At 43.7% G+C, this 13,854-nt stretch overlaps 1 protein-coding gene across 1 annotated transcript in view; it reads left to right on the top strand.

Annotated features, from left to right (window-relative positions):
• The window catches only part of LOC137760039 (dehydrogenase/reductase SDR family member 2, mitochondrial-like), a 31,537-nt gene extending 18,948 nt beyond the window's left edge, over nt 1-12,589 (top strand). The window contains exons 4-6 of the mRNA XM_068536961.1: nt 11,244-11,345; nt 11,471-11,527; nt 12,515-12,589. Of these exons, the coding sequence (XP_068393062.1) occupies nt 11,244-11,345; nt 11,471-11,527; nt 12,515-12,589 (234 nt within the window). The remainder of the gene's footprint in view (nt 1-11,243; nt 11,346-11,470; nt 11,528-12,514) is intronic.
• Nucleotides 12,590-13,854: the final 1,265 nt, after the last annotated feature.

Below are 13,854 nucleotides of genomic sequence, written 5' to 3'. Positions count from 1 at the left end.
TAATAAAATAGTGTCTTAGGCTATTTTTATTCATATTGCTTTGGCTTGTGATTAATTGCTTTACTCTTCAAAACTGTCAAATGTTTTTGTATTATAAATAACATTAATTAGAATAAATTTACAACCCTTGCTTAAGTTAAATCTATCAAGCTGACCTTTCAAAAACTGAATCCCCACTTTGGTTAAGCCAGTTATTTAACAGAAATGTATTATGTTTGCCTTAAAAGTTTTTAAAATTTATGAAAAGGAAAGAAAGAGATTAATTTTAAGTAAGGTTACTTAATTTTTAGCTACCTGATTCTATTCAAGATATATTGGCCAAAAAAACAAAACAAAACAAAACTTTTTAGCTTTAAATAGGAGAAACAATTACTCTTGCATATATTAAATACCATGTACCATACCTCATTAGTATTTCTTACAGTATGATTGTGTGATAAAACTTTTAGACCTATTTAGTTAAGTTTTTTTTTTAAATCAAGTAGGATTTTTTTTTAATCAAGGGAAAACTGAAGTCTCCTCGCGTGCACTACTTACGTGCAATAGAGTGAATATCCTTTGTGGGGAGGGGAAACCACACAAAAAGAGTAGGCTAATAAATAGGCCATAGTAAACAGATCCACAGAAAGTATGATTCTCTACTCAAAAGAACACTGAGTATTAATATTGGATTATTATATCTGTAATTTACTATCATAGTAATGAACCATTGCTTCAAATATAACAGTGTTTATGCCAGAATTCCTTGAGACCTTTCCTTGAAAATTATTTCAAGCATTCCTTGAAGGTAGAAAGATTGAGAATGGCCTCCCTAAGACCCTACTGCCACTGTGTCAGTGTGACAGGTTTCTGTGCCCTCTTGTTTGCTCACTTTCTAATCGCTAAGAGTTCTGAAGAACAGCTTCACTGACAGCCAAGCCCAGGTCCCATTACAATATGATTTTTGTCCAACTTGAACACCAATACCCACTTGGACGTCAGCTTTACTGCAGGATTGAAACATGGCTGCTAGTCTCTGTATATTCTCACGAGCTCCTTCAGCCAAAAAGGGCAGAATTGCTATTAAATGAGGTAAATATACTAAATGCTGATGCAAAAAGATTTCCAAGACACCTTATAACATGACAAAAGCAAAGTTACAAAGTGGTGTATAGCATGTAAACACATTTATATAAACATACCAAGTTATATAGTTACATGAGTTCCTGGCTGATTATATGTTCAGAGACATAGAGGTGAAGCTAAAGGTAAATTTGGAGGCAGAGAGCAAATAGAAGGAACAAAATTGCCTCATCAAGAACCATGGAAAAGAAAGCAATTATAAGAAAAATAAAAACGTTAAATGAAGCAAATGGGATGAGAGCTGCTAAATAAAAAATTACAGTGCATGCATGTGTGTGTATATATGTATATATTATGTATATAGGTACATGTATATGTATAGATATAATTATATATTTATATATGATTTTATATGATATTCCTAGGAGTCCTCTGTCTGAAGATGGGACAAACTGGTCCTTTCTTGGGGCAGGAACACAGTTATACCTTCATGACCTGAGTCATATTATTATTTGTTCTGAATAAAATAATCAAAAAGAAAACAAATACTTGCAAGAGTAGGTTATAATGCCAGTTACCTGTCAAGGTGCCAAGGATGCAAATCACCTTCCTCTCAACAGCATCCGTGGGGAATTCCCTGGCGGTCCAGTGGTTAGGGCTCCGCACTTCCACTGCAGAGGGACACGGGTTTGATCCCTGGTCAGGGAACTGAGATCCCGCATTCTGCGTGGCCCAAAACAACAACAAACAAACAAACAAAACAACATAAAAGCATATGTGGACTCATAGCAGGAAAGCCAAACTATACTAGGCATACTTTGGCAAGAAACTGTCTAATATAGGATTGTCTCTGTATATTTAAGCCTGACTCTAAAACTGGCTGTGAAATCCTGTATCTTGCTACAAGACTTAGACATGCAGTATTTGAAAAAGAACAGAATTATTCCAGGTATAATTCCTATATCAAGGAATTAGGAAAAGGGTAGGCAAGCAAACCCTTAAGGGGAAGCTCAGGCTGAGCCCACATGAAGGCAGGACAGGGAAAGAGGCCCCATAGTTACCTTGGTTCTCATCTTCAGCCCACATTTAGACACCCTCTTACGTCCAAAGATGTGTTGGGTCAGGATGCAAAACTGTTTGAGTTTAAGCTCACAACATTTGATCCATTTCATTATTGGACCCATAAAACACACACACACATAGATATTTATAAATAGATATCTTAGAAGTTAAGGGCATGGGGCTTGGAGACAAATCCCACAGCTGATGAACAGTGATTACATGTGGTTGGGCAAGTTATTTAACTTATCTATGACCCAGTTTCCCTGTGTGTAAACGGGGATAGTATCACCTATCAATACCTCAGTGGGTTTTTATAAAGATGAAAACACCTAATGAACCTGAGTTTGATACACAGTAAACACTCAAAAAAAAAAAAAGTGCCGTTGGACACTCCTTAGGAAGAAAGAGGCTGATTGTAACAGAAAACAATATCAGCTTGGCCACACGCCCACTTTCTCCAGCTGAATCTCAGGCTTTGACTCTCTGGGTCACAACACACAAGCCTCATGGTGTCATAAGAGGTTCAAGGCATCGACAGACAAGAGAGACGTCATTTTTAAAAAGAGAACTCCAAACAATAAATGCAAACCTGACTCTAGAGAAGTATAAAACATTGACTCTGCCCTTAAGGTACGATCAGCCTCGTTGGGGGTGGGAGGAGGCACAGGGCTGAGACATGGAGTTTGGTTGGAAAGACCAAATAGGTGTATCCAAGAAAGCTTCTCTGCAGACGTGACTGCCTCCAGAGGAGACGATGCCTGTGCTGAGTCTTGAGGAAACAGTAGGAACAATCCAGGTGATGAGGGCACAAGCATAGAAATACAGGGAAATTGTTATGTTTCTAGTAAAAGGAGCTTGTGAAAGCAAAGGGAAATGAAGCTAGGGAGAGAGGTCAGGGACAAATCAACAAAATCCTAGTACAAGAAGCCAAGAATTTAAACTTTATCATAAAAGTCAATGGACAGCCATTGTTGAATTTTAGCAACGAGATGGACTTGATCAGATTTTCACCTTGGAAAGATCACCCCAGGTTAGTTTGGAAGTAACAGCAGAAAAGAGTTACAGCTACACTCCAGGCCAGATACATGACCACCGCAATAAAATATAGCAACAGTGGGATGGGGAGAAGATTGACTTAAGTAGAGCAGATATAGTTTTGGCAGGATTTGGTGACAGTTGGATGTGGAAGAAGTGAGAGGAAGAATCATGGCTGACTCTGAAGTTTCTGACTTGGACAACTGAATGAATAGTGGTTAACATAAAATACAAGAAAAGAAACACGGGTCCTGGAAGCGGATGAGTACAGTGCTATAGAAAGTCACAGAGGTCACTGTTCGCTGTGATGTTAAGGGAAGGTGTTCTAGAGGCCCTACATGATGGACAGAACATGATGTGGTGTCTTTCAATAGGAACCTCCATCCTAGTTTGGGGCTCTGATGACTCAAAAAAGTGAAGGCTGGAAAGAGGGCATGGAGATCTCGTGGGTGTGTCCTGGGAGGAGGAGAAAGGGATGGCCTGACCTAAAGCATGGAGAGGAGTGGCAGCAGCCCAGACACCCGAGGACCTGCACAACACTGAGAGCTACTACTGTCACTCGGATTCTCTCCAGGCATTGAGCAAAGCACCTGGGACTCACCCCCAAGGTAAGAAAAGTATATGTAGGGACTTCCCTGGTGGTCCAGTGGTTAAGAATTCACGCTCCCAATGCAGGGGGCCCAGGTTCCATCCCTGGTCAGGGAACTAGATCCCACATGCTGTAACTAAGAGTCCACATGCCACAACTAAAGATCCCATGTGCCACAACTAAGACCCAGCCCAGCCAAATAAATAAATAAATAAATAAATAAATAAATAAATAAATAAAATTTTAAAGTATATATAGAATATTTTATACAGATATTATTCTTCCCAAAACCCCATATGCCTGAGACAAGTGTCCCATCCTTTTGGCAAGAGAATGCTGTAGAACAATACATATGTAAAGACTTTCCAAGTAGGCATACATGTCTTTTAAGAAATCAGTTTTCTCATTTATATGAAAGCTTCAGAAAAGGCAAATTTATAAAATATATAGAGGCAGAAAGTAAATCAGTGGTTGCCTGGTGCTGGGGGTAAGAATGGAATTACCTGTAAAGGGCTTGTAGGATCTTATTGGAGTGATTAAAATGTTCTAAGATTGTCTTAGTGAGATTGCTGCACCACTTGGCAAAGTTACTGAGAATGATTCAATTGTATACTTAATTTTTATAGTAAAATAGACTTCAATAAATTTGTTTTTTAAAAAAGAAATCAACTTCCAGATCTTCAACTTCTAGATGTGGTCCTTTCTAAAAATGATCTGCCTGAGAAAGCACCTATGTTCAAGGTTATGTAAAATTTCCTTTCCTACCTCCCCTTACCATTAGCCAAGCTCAAAAAGGGAAGAAAGTTATATTATTCTACTATGATGTCTTGGTTCAGAACGAGAAAACCTCCCAGTTGCCAACAAAGACTATTCTAAATATTGGTTTCTGGGATGCTTCATTTAATATTTAAATGCCTTAGGGCTTCCTATCTTTCTCCTTTTGATACTTATTTGTTAAGAGTGTAGCCTGGTATATTAGAAATTAAGTGTTTTAGCCTGTGTTGGGATGTTCTGAATTCAGATGTATTGTCAGGGGCAGTGTGTGCGTGGACAATTTTCATTTAAGGACCTTTCCACACTTCAGTTCTTATCAAGGAACACATATGGGGGAGAGTTCTACTGGAGAAAAGCAAAAATAGCATTGATACAAAATAGTAAATGCTGAAACTAGCGTTTCCAAGTATTTAAAAATAAACAGTCTTTTCAGGGACTTCCCTGGTGGTCCATTAGTAAAGAATCCACCTTCCAAAGCAGGGGATGCAGGTTTGATCCCTGGTTGGGGATCTAAGATCCCACATGCCGCAGGGCAATTAAGCCCCTGTGCCACAACTACTGAGCTCCCGCGCCTCAATGAAGAGCCCGTGTGCCGCAAGCTACAGAGCCCACACGCTCTGGAGCCCACACACCACAACTACAGAGCCCACAAGCCCTGGAGCCTGCACACCTCAACTAGAGAGAGAAAACCCTCACACCACAGCTAGAGAGAAGCCCTTGTGCCACAGTGAAGAGCCCGGGCGCCGCCTCTAAGACCCGTCGCAGCCCAAAAAAAAATTCTTTTCAGCTCTTCTCAACACTCAATCCCTAGATTGTGTCATTAGCTAGGAAAAAAATCACCTTTGGACGAATGAAGTTGAACTGTTTAGTGACACTTGTCTCCTTAGACTGTTTTCCAATACTACCAAAATTTCAAGATATATTAAATAAAAGCCATGAATAAAAATTTCAAATGTCTTCTTCAGAGTCAATATGAATTTATCAGAAAGTTAAATAAGTTAGAATAAGTTAAAGCTTATTTTATCAAGTTGCATCATAAAATACATAATCCAGTGCCACTATCACTAACCAATCTTAAGCGAGCCCTTAATGCTGCCCATCATCATGCTCTAGTTCCATTACTCTCTCACTCTCTTGACAACTGTTTCATTCTCTCTCTTCTCCTCAAACCTCCAGCACTTCACTCTCAGATGAAGACCTCCCTTCATTTTTCTGTGAGAAAATTAGGCAATGGGAGAGACCTTCCACAAGCCCCCAGCACACTTCTTCCTATTTATCTTCTCTCTTCTTACTCCGGATGAATTATAGGTGCTCTTAGCTAAAAGCCCACTCCTTGTGTTCTAGGTCCCATCTTTTCCTGCCTATTCAAAGATATTCCTCCTGTGATCTGCTCTCTCTCCTGCACTGATAATCTTACCCTCTATCCTGGGTCACTGAGATCATCCACATCAGTTTATGGATGTGTTGATTTTTCTCTCCTCTTAATCATCTTCTCCATCTGGCAATTGCCCTACTTCTCTGCCTTTTTTTTTTTTTTTAAACAACAAAACTACCTGAAAGGGTTATCTATACCTACAGTCTCTTATTTTTATCTTCCCCTTCTCTATTAAACCCACTCCAATCATGTTTTGAAACGTTTCTTGTCAAGGTCACCAGTAAATTCCACATTGCAAAATCCAGTGGTCAGTACTCAGTCCTCCTTTTACTTCAGCTATCAGCAGCATCTGATACAGCTGACAACTCTTCTCCATAGATGCTATCTTCACTTGACTTTGAGGATGCCAAATGCCTGGTTTTCCTCCTACCTCTCACCTCTGCAAAAAAAGATGGAAAGTTTAATTGTGCATAAGCCCATGCACGTGCGCGTGCATGCATGCGTGCACGTGTGTACACACACACACACACACACACAGAAGTTGTCTCTATAAGGCCAAAATCTAACCATGTCAATGTCTGACCCTTTCACCTTTCTTATTAAATTTCAGTGTCTCCCTCTGCCCTCTAGATAAAGCCCAGGTTCTCTGTCTCAGCATTCAATAACTGCCACCATTTGTCCCTTGACTAATTCTCTAGCCTTATCTCCAGCCTATCCCCACTTCACACTGGATGTTCCAGGAATACCAAACTTGTTGTAGTTTCTCCCACTGTGCTTTTCTCTCCTTGCCTTGATTCATGCTACCTTCCTTGCTTGGTGTGCCCTCCTGTATTCCCAAACTCTGTATTTCATTCTTCGTTTAAGAATCAGCTAAGGAGGGCTTCCCTGGTGGCGCAGTGGTTAAGAATCCGCCTGCCAATGCAGGGGACACCAGGGTTCGAGCCCTGGTCCGGGGAGATCCCACATGCCACAGAGCAACTAAGCCCGTGTACCACAACTACTGAGCCTGCGCTCTAGAGCCCACGAGCCACAACTACTGAGCACGCATGCTGCAACTACTGAAGCCCGCGTGCCTAGAGCCCGTGCTCCTCAACAAGAGAAGCCACCGCAATGAGAAGCCCGCGCACCGCAACAAAGAGTAGCCCCCGCTTGCCGCAACTAGAGAAAGCCTGCACGCAGCTGCACGCAGCAACGAAGACCCAACGCAGCCAAAAATAAATAAATAAAAATAAAATAAAATAAAAAGAAAGAAGAATCAGCTAAGGAAAGAAAGGAAGAAAGAAAGAAGGAAGGAAAGAAGGAGAGAGAAAGAGGGAGAAAGGAAGGAAGGGAGGGAGGAAGGAAGGAAGAGAAAGAAGAAAAGAAAGAAAGAGAGAGAGGGACAGAAGGAAGAGAGAGAGAGAGAAGAAAGGAAGGAAGGATGGAAAGAAAGGAAGGAAGAGGGAGGGAGGGATGGAGAAAGGAACAAAGAAAAGCCATGAGAACTGTGATCCCTTTCTGCAAAATTGAATACATGGATATTATATGAGAATGGATATGTAGAAAGGTAACGAGGGGAATTGTTTTAAAAAAAAACCAATATTTAACTTGACATCAAATTTTTCCTTTCTTCTGTTGAAGGATAATTTTTTAAAAGGTAAAGTCATGACTGTCATACAAATATAATGTGAACAAGTACCAAAATTTTTATGTAACTCAATAATTCATGAAGGGAACCACTAAGATATTATAAATGATTCAAAAGTTAATTCAAAGAACCACACATAAAGAGAGACCATAAGGAAGACTAACATAAATTTGCTTAATAGATGCAAAGCTGATTTCTTCCACAGTGGGGGAGGGAAACCAATTGACTCTGCTCCAGATACCATTTAGTTGCATCTATGGATGGGAATCATTTGCATTACTCTCAGTTATCTATAACTCATGGAGTTGTAAATAGCTCAAAGGCAATGAAAGGTGTAGTGACCCCACAGGATCCCATCACCTGGAAGAGTGTGCTAGGCAAAACCTGGTCTTCCACTGAAGACACCCAACCCATTTCATAGTTGGATCCACTTTGAAGCCTTTCACAACTTTTCCCTGAATTTTCTCATGAATTTTCCCAAATATTTTTTTTAAAAATTTACAGTGAACATTTACCTTTTTTTAAAAAAAGCATGAATCTTAAAAAAATGGTTCTGGGCTTCCCTGGTGGCACAGTGGTTGAAAATCTGCCTGCCAACGTAGGGGACACGGGTTCGAGCCCTGGTCTGGGAAGATCCCACATGCTGCAGAGCAACTAAGCCAGTGTGCCACAACTACTGAGCCTGCACTCTACAGCCCGTGAGCCACAACTACTGAGCCCACGTGCCTAGAGCCCGTGCTCCGCAACAGGAGAAGCCACGGCAATGAGAAGCCCGCGCACCGCAACGAAGAGTAGCCCCCGCTCGCCACAACTAGAGAAAAGCCCGCGCGCAGCAACAAAGACCCAACGCAGCCAAAAATAAATAAATAAAATAAATTCATTTAAAAAAAAAAAAAAGGTTCTGATGAACCTAGGGGTGGGACAGGAATAAAGACGCAGACATAGAGAATGGACTTGAGGACATGGGGAGGGGGAAGGGTAAGCTGGGACGAAGTGAGAGAGTAGAATTGACATATATACACTACCAAATGTAAAATAGATAGCTAGTGGGAAGCAGCTGCATAGCACAGGGAGATCAGCTGGGTGCTTTGTGACCACCTAGAGGGGTGGGATAGGGAGGGTGGGAGGGAGACCCAAAGAGGGAGGGGATATGGGGATATATGTATACTTATAGCTGATTCACTTTGTTATACAGCTTAAACTAACACACCATTGTAAAGCAATTTTACTCCAATAAAGAAGTTAAAAATAATAATAATAACAATAATAGAAGCTCCTTTTCCTGAGTCCACTCAGGTATTGTCTTCTCCAGGATATTTTATTTAACCACTCCGACCCCAAGTTTAGGTGAGGTACCCCTCCTTCCCTTTTGCCCCCATAAAACTGTGTTAATCATATTTTTCTCCTAACACAATGGATAATAACCATTTTTTGTCTGCAGGTCCAGTTCGGAATTTGAGAGCTTTGAGTACCAAAACTAAAACTATGATAGAGTCATCTTTGGATTCTGTGTGCCCGGTACATAGTAGGTTCCCATTAAATGTTTGTTGAAAGAATGAAGAAACTAGTATACGCCTAGATTCTGTATCTTTTTTCCAAAATAAAGATGTGATGGGAGCAGAGAAGCAGAGAGAGAGAGAGAAAAAAAGAAATGCTTAGCCTTTTGCTTCCCTCAAGCAGATTCTTCCTTGTCAAAAAGACTGAGAAATGGTTTGGGGAAAGGAGAGAAAGTGATTCTGTCCTTGGACAAGATGAAGCCCCAGAGATTTAAGAATAAACTGCCTGGAGCGACACTGACAAAAAGTTAAGTAGGAGGACAAGGAAACCCTTCTATTTTGAATCCTTGGCTGAAGGGGAGGTAAGGAACCATAATGAATGAATAAGAACCATAGGAGCTAAGTTTCTGCGAAAAAAGATTATGAATTGGTGTATATTTGCTTCGAAAGCATTATCTGCTTTGACATTTGCCTAAGATTTACTAAAGTTTAAGTGCTTAAATAAGGGAATTGGTTTTATGTAAATCAGTTCATAGCTATAGATTTGTGGAGATTTGAGCAGAGGGTCAGAATCCTAAACATCAGGGAAACACAAGTTCACTGTGTACACAAGTCCTGATGCCATTCAAAGCCTGAGCACTTAAAAACCAAGAATGGCTACTTGAAAGTAAATGTTTCCAGACCAGAGCTGAACTGACACAACTGGACAGCAGAGGGGAAGAGTGTGACTAAGGAATTTAACTCATGGGTCTAGTGGGGCCCCTACAACATCACTATTTCACTGCAGCCAAATCTCAATTCATTCATTTTTTTCATTCCTTTAACAAATATCTATTAAGCAATTACTAGGTGGTGGGCACCCTGTTAAAAGTGATAAATGCAACACAGTCACTTAGAGTTAGTGAGATAAATGCTAGAAGGGGAATAAGCACAGGGGCCACTAGGTCACATGGAAGAGACAATAAGTCAGCTTTGGGGGGTCAGAAAGGATTCCTTTAATGCACTGAAAACAAAGATAAGTCTGGAAGAGGCTGGGGGATGAAAAGCAGCCCAGGCAGGGCATTGCAAGCAGGGGTGAGGTGCCTCCAGAGGCTGGAGGCCAGAGGTCTCTCAAGGGAAGGAATAGAATGATGAAACACACATCACCCCTTATAAGAAGATACAAAACTGCTTATATTTTAGGCACTTTACAGTTTACAAAGCCCTTTCACACCTTAACTTGTTTGGTCCTCACCTTCACAGCAAGACTGTGCAGTAAGTATTTATTATCCTAGGGGTCTCAATGAATAAATAATTTTTGAATCTATGTGTGCATATGTCAGGATTTGATTCTAGGCAGCAGAAACCACTCCAGTTAGTTTAAACAGAAAAGATTTCTTATGGGAAAGTCTGTGTTCAGAAAACCATTAGGAGGGCTAGAAAAGCAGGCTCTAGGCTGAGCTTTCTGGGGTGATGCCCGGACCACCCCAGTTCTAGCCCAACCAGGGAGATGGCACGTCGATGTGCCATGTGGGGAAGGGCAAGGACCGGGAGTGGCTGGTAGCCACGGTGAGAGGCATTCAAGGAGGTACAGACGGGGCCACGGGGATACTGCAGCTTATAACCAGTACTAGGGAAGAGGCACCATGACACGAATCGAGTCAACTATGTGTCATTCAGCCCCTGTCCAGGAGGCCCACAGTCTCCAACAGATGTGGGCAGGAAGAGGAGATGCTGGGGTTGGGGGTGGGGGGGAGTGCATATGGACAGGATCTGAGGAGGTGTGGGGTAGGCAGCATGCTGGTGGAGGAGAAGAGTCTGGTTATGACCACCAGCTGCAGTGTGAGAGGTTGGCCAGGCCCTCCTGGAAGATCCCTGAGAAGGGATATGAAGGGGTTCGGAACATTGTAGAGAAGGGAATCCTGATTGTACGGTCAGAGCTAGTGTTCTTGGGGAAAAGGAGAGCTGACAGTGAAACTTCAGGAAGCAGTGCCAATGAGGAGTGTCTGGGACTAGGAGGAGGACATGAAAGGGTACCTGGGGTGTAACTCCACCCCTTCTTGTCCTGAAGCTCAGTGCCTGCTTCCTGAAAGAGATGGCTCTCCATCCTCGTTTGGTGTGGTCCTCTCCTGGGTCTGACCTGGCACAGCCCTGGGGAGAGCAAACAGGAATCACCTCCCACTGCAGCAGAAACCTCCTTTCACTCCCCGACCCTTGTCCTCTAATATCCCCTTCTCCCCACAGGTCCTGGAACACTGCAGGGGTGTTGACTTCCTGGTGTGCGTGCCAGGGATCAATCCTTTGACGGAAAGTACCGTGGGGAGCAGCGAGCAGGTCTGGGACAAGGTGAGGTCTGGGGAAGCCGGGTGGGGCAGATTGGACGTCATCCTCACCTTCTGTGCGACTCTCCACCTCGGCTTCCATGCCCAGAGCTGGTCTTCAGCTCCCATGTGTCCACCCTCCACTCACAGACTCACCCGCAGAGAGCAGGGCCAGATGCCTGCACTCTGAGCCTCAGTCCCCCATCTGTGAGTTGGAGGTAAGAGTATCTACATTGCAGTTGTGGTCCCCCCCATCCAGGAGCTACCAGTCTGCAGGGAGTGCCCAATACAGAACCAAATAATCACAATAAATGTGGGGCACAGAGAAGGGAATGACTCCCTTCCTTGTCAGGGATGCTTAATGCCCAAGGCTCTAACCCTGAAATCCAGCTGTGTTACTGCAGTAACAAATCCACAAACCAGGTGGCTTGAACAACAGAAATTTATTGTCTCACAGTTCTGGAGGTCAGAAGTCCAAGATCAAGGCATCAGCAGGGGCAATTCCTTCTGAGGGCTATGAGGGGGATTCTGTTCCTTGCCTCTCCCCTAGCTTCTGGTGGTTTGCTGGCAATCTTTGGCGTTCCCATCTTAGAGAAGCGTCACCCCAATCTCTGCCTCCATCTTCACATGCCGTTCTCCGTGTGTGTGTGTGTGTGTGTGTGTGTGTGTGTGTGTGTTGCGTGTGTGTGTCTCCAAGTTTCCCCTTTTTATAAGGATAGCATTCATATTGGATTAGGGCCCATCCTACTCCAGGATGACTCCATCTGAACTACATCTGCAATGACCCTATTTCCAAATAAGGTCACATTCTGAGGTACTGGGGGTTAGGACTTCAACGTATAAATTTGGGGAGTATATAATTCAGCCCATAACGCCTGCCTTCCCCACACTGATTGATGTCTCCTCCGCCCCAGATGAAACATTCTTTTCTGACTGGTGCCCTTGGAGACATGGGGAGACATCCTGCAGACTCTGGGGTCTTCTGTCTGCAGAGTCCTCAACCTGATCCCCATATTCCTGCATCTTCAGGGTGCCTCCCCGCCACGCATGTCAAAGAAAGCCAGGATTCTCTCCACTTCTCATGTCAGAGGCCATCACACCCACTATCTAATGTGATATATCTGCTAACACGGTGAAAACGCGCACTGGACTGACTGTCTCCCCTCCCCCACCCTTCATTTGCTCTGATTTCAGATCCTGGACGTGAATGTGAAGTTCTCCACCCTGCTGCGGAGCCAGCTGCTGCCCCACATGCAGAACAGGGGGTGAGGGCAGGGAAGCGGGTAGGGAGGGAGTCATTTGGTGTCAAATACAGAGCAGGGGAGTGAGAGGGGCCAGTTGTTGAGTTCGACCTTCCCCCTGGGAAGCAGGCATGGCTGAGCAAGTAAAACAAGAAAAGTGAGAGTGTGACTTTCAGACCCTGGGGCAGCTAAGCAAACAAAAGAGAGTTCCATCTGCTAGTATCAGTCTCTCAAATCTAGAGGCCCAGGAAATCTGGAATCAGAACAGGGATCCACAGACAGAAGGGCCCAGAGTCCGGAATCGGGGAACCAGAAGTGGTCTCTCTTGGACCGCAGCCACTCAGGGCACGAGAGCCCTGAGGATGGTGACCCTGAGACATCCCAGAGCCCGTAACAAGAGCAGTCATGTTTCTCAATCCCTCTCAAGTCTGGTCCCTCTCTCTTCCCAGCTCTGACATTCGCCCTCCCCTCCCTCCGCTTCCCCAGCCCCTGCAGGGCAATTCCTGCTTCCCTGTCTCCCACAGCCTGTGGTAGATGCCAAAGCCTGCCCAGCTCCTCCTCTCCTGTGGGACGGGCTTGGGCTGTCTCTCTTGCTCTGATTTCCCACTGGTCTCAGGGAGTGGGGTCTTCCCAGTTATTCTCCAGGAACCCAGCATTTTTCCTGGGGCAGGAGCAATCTGGCTGTGCTCCAGGGAGCATTTTTCCCTCATTGAATTGCCAGCCCAATCATTCGAAGCTTTCCATTGTCTGACCACCCTAGGAATACAGCTTTTCCTCAAAGTGCTCTATTCACCCAAAATCAGTCCTCCAAGTTGGGCCAGTCTAATTTTTGTTCCAAAATAGACCCCTCTGGGCGTATCCCAGCTCCTCGGGCCTCTCTCCCTGCTAAGCCATGTCTCCTCTGAAGGTCAGAGCTGCCCGGTTATCTCCTTCAGCTTTGCCCTCACTCCCTCTTTAAAATGGTCAATTGAGGTTTTTTCATTCTCAGTCCAGTGCTTTGTAGATGTAGCCTTAAGACCCCTCTTCCATCTGGATTGCTTCCCTTCAGCTTCTCCCATATTGAAATTCTGGAGCAGCCACTGAACTCAGCAAGCACATTCTGAGTGCCTGGTATAGGCTAGGTGTCTCCTCTGGACCTCTGTGACCACCTGTGATATACAACCAGGACTTCTAACGAGTCATGACTTCCAAGGCCTCTCCCAGGCCTAACACAGGCATGATGGCTGTGGTATTAGATTGAGTCATACTTTTTAAATGCCATTTTTACATACAAAAATGGCCAGATACCAGTAA

This window comes from Eschrichtius robustus, chromosome 1 (genome assembly GCF_028021215.1).
Source record: "Eschrichtius robustus isolate mEscRob2 chromosome 1, mEscRob2.pri, whole genome shotgun sequence".
Taxonomy (NCBI): domain Eukaryota; kingdom Metazoa; phylum Chordata; class Mammalia; order Artiodactyla; family Eschrichtiidae; genus Eschrichtius; species Eschrichtius robustus.
Note: the sequence above shows the minus strand (reverse complement) of the source record. Positions and strands in the feature narration are given on the sequence as shown.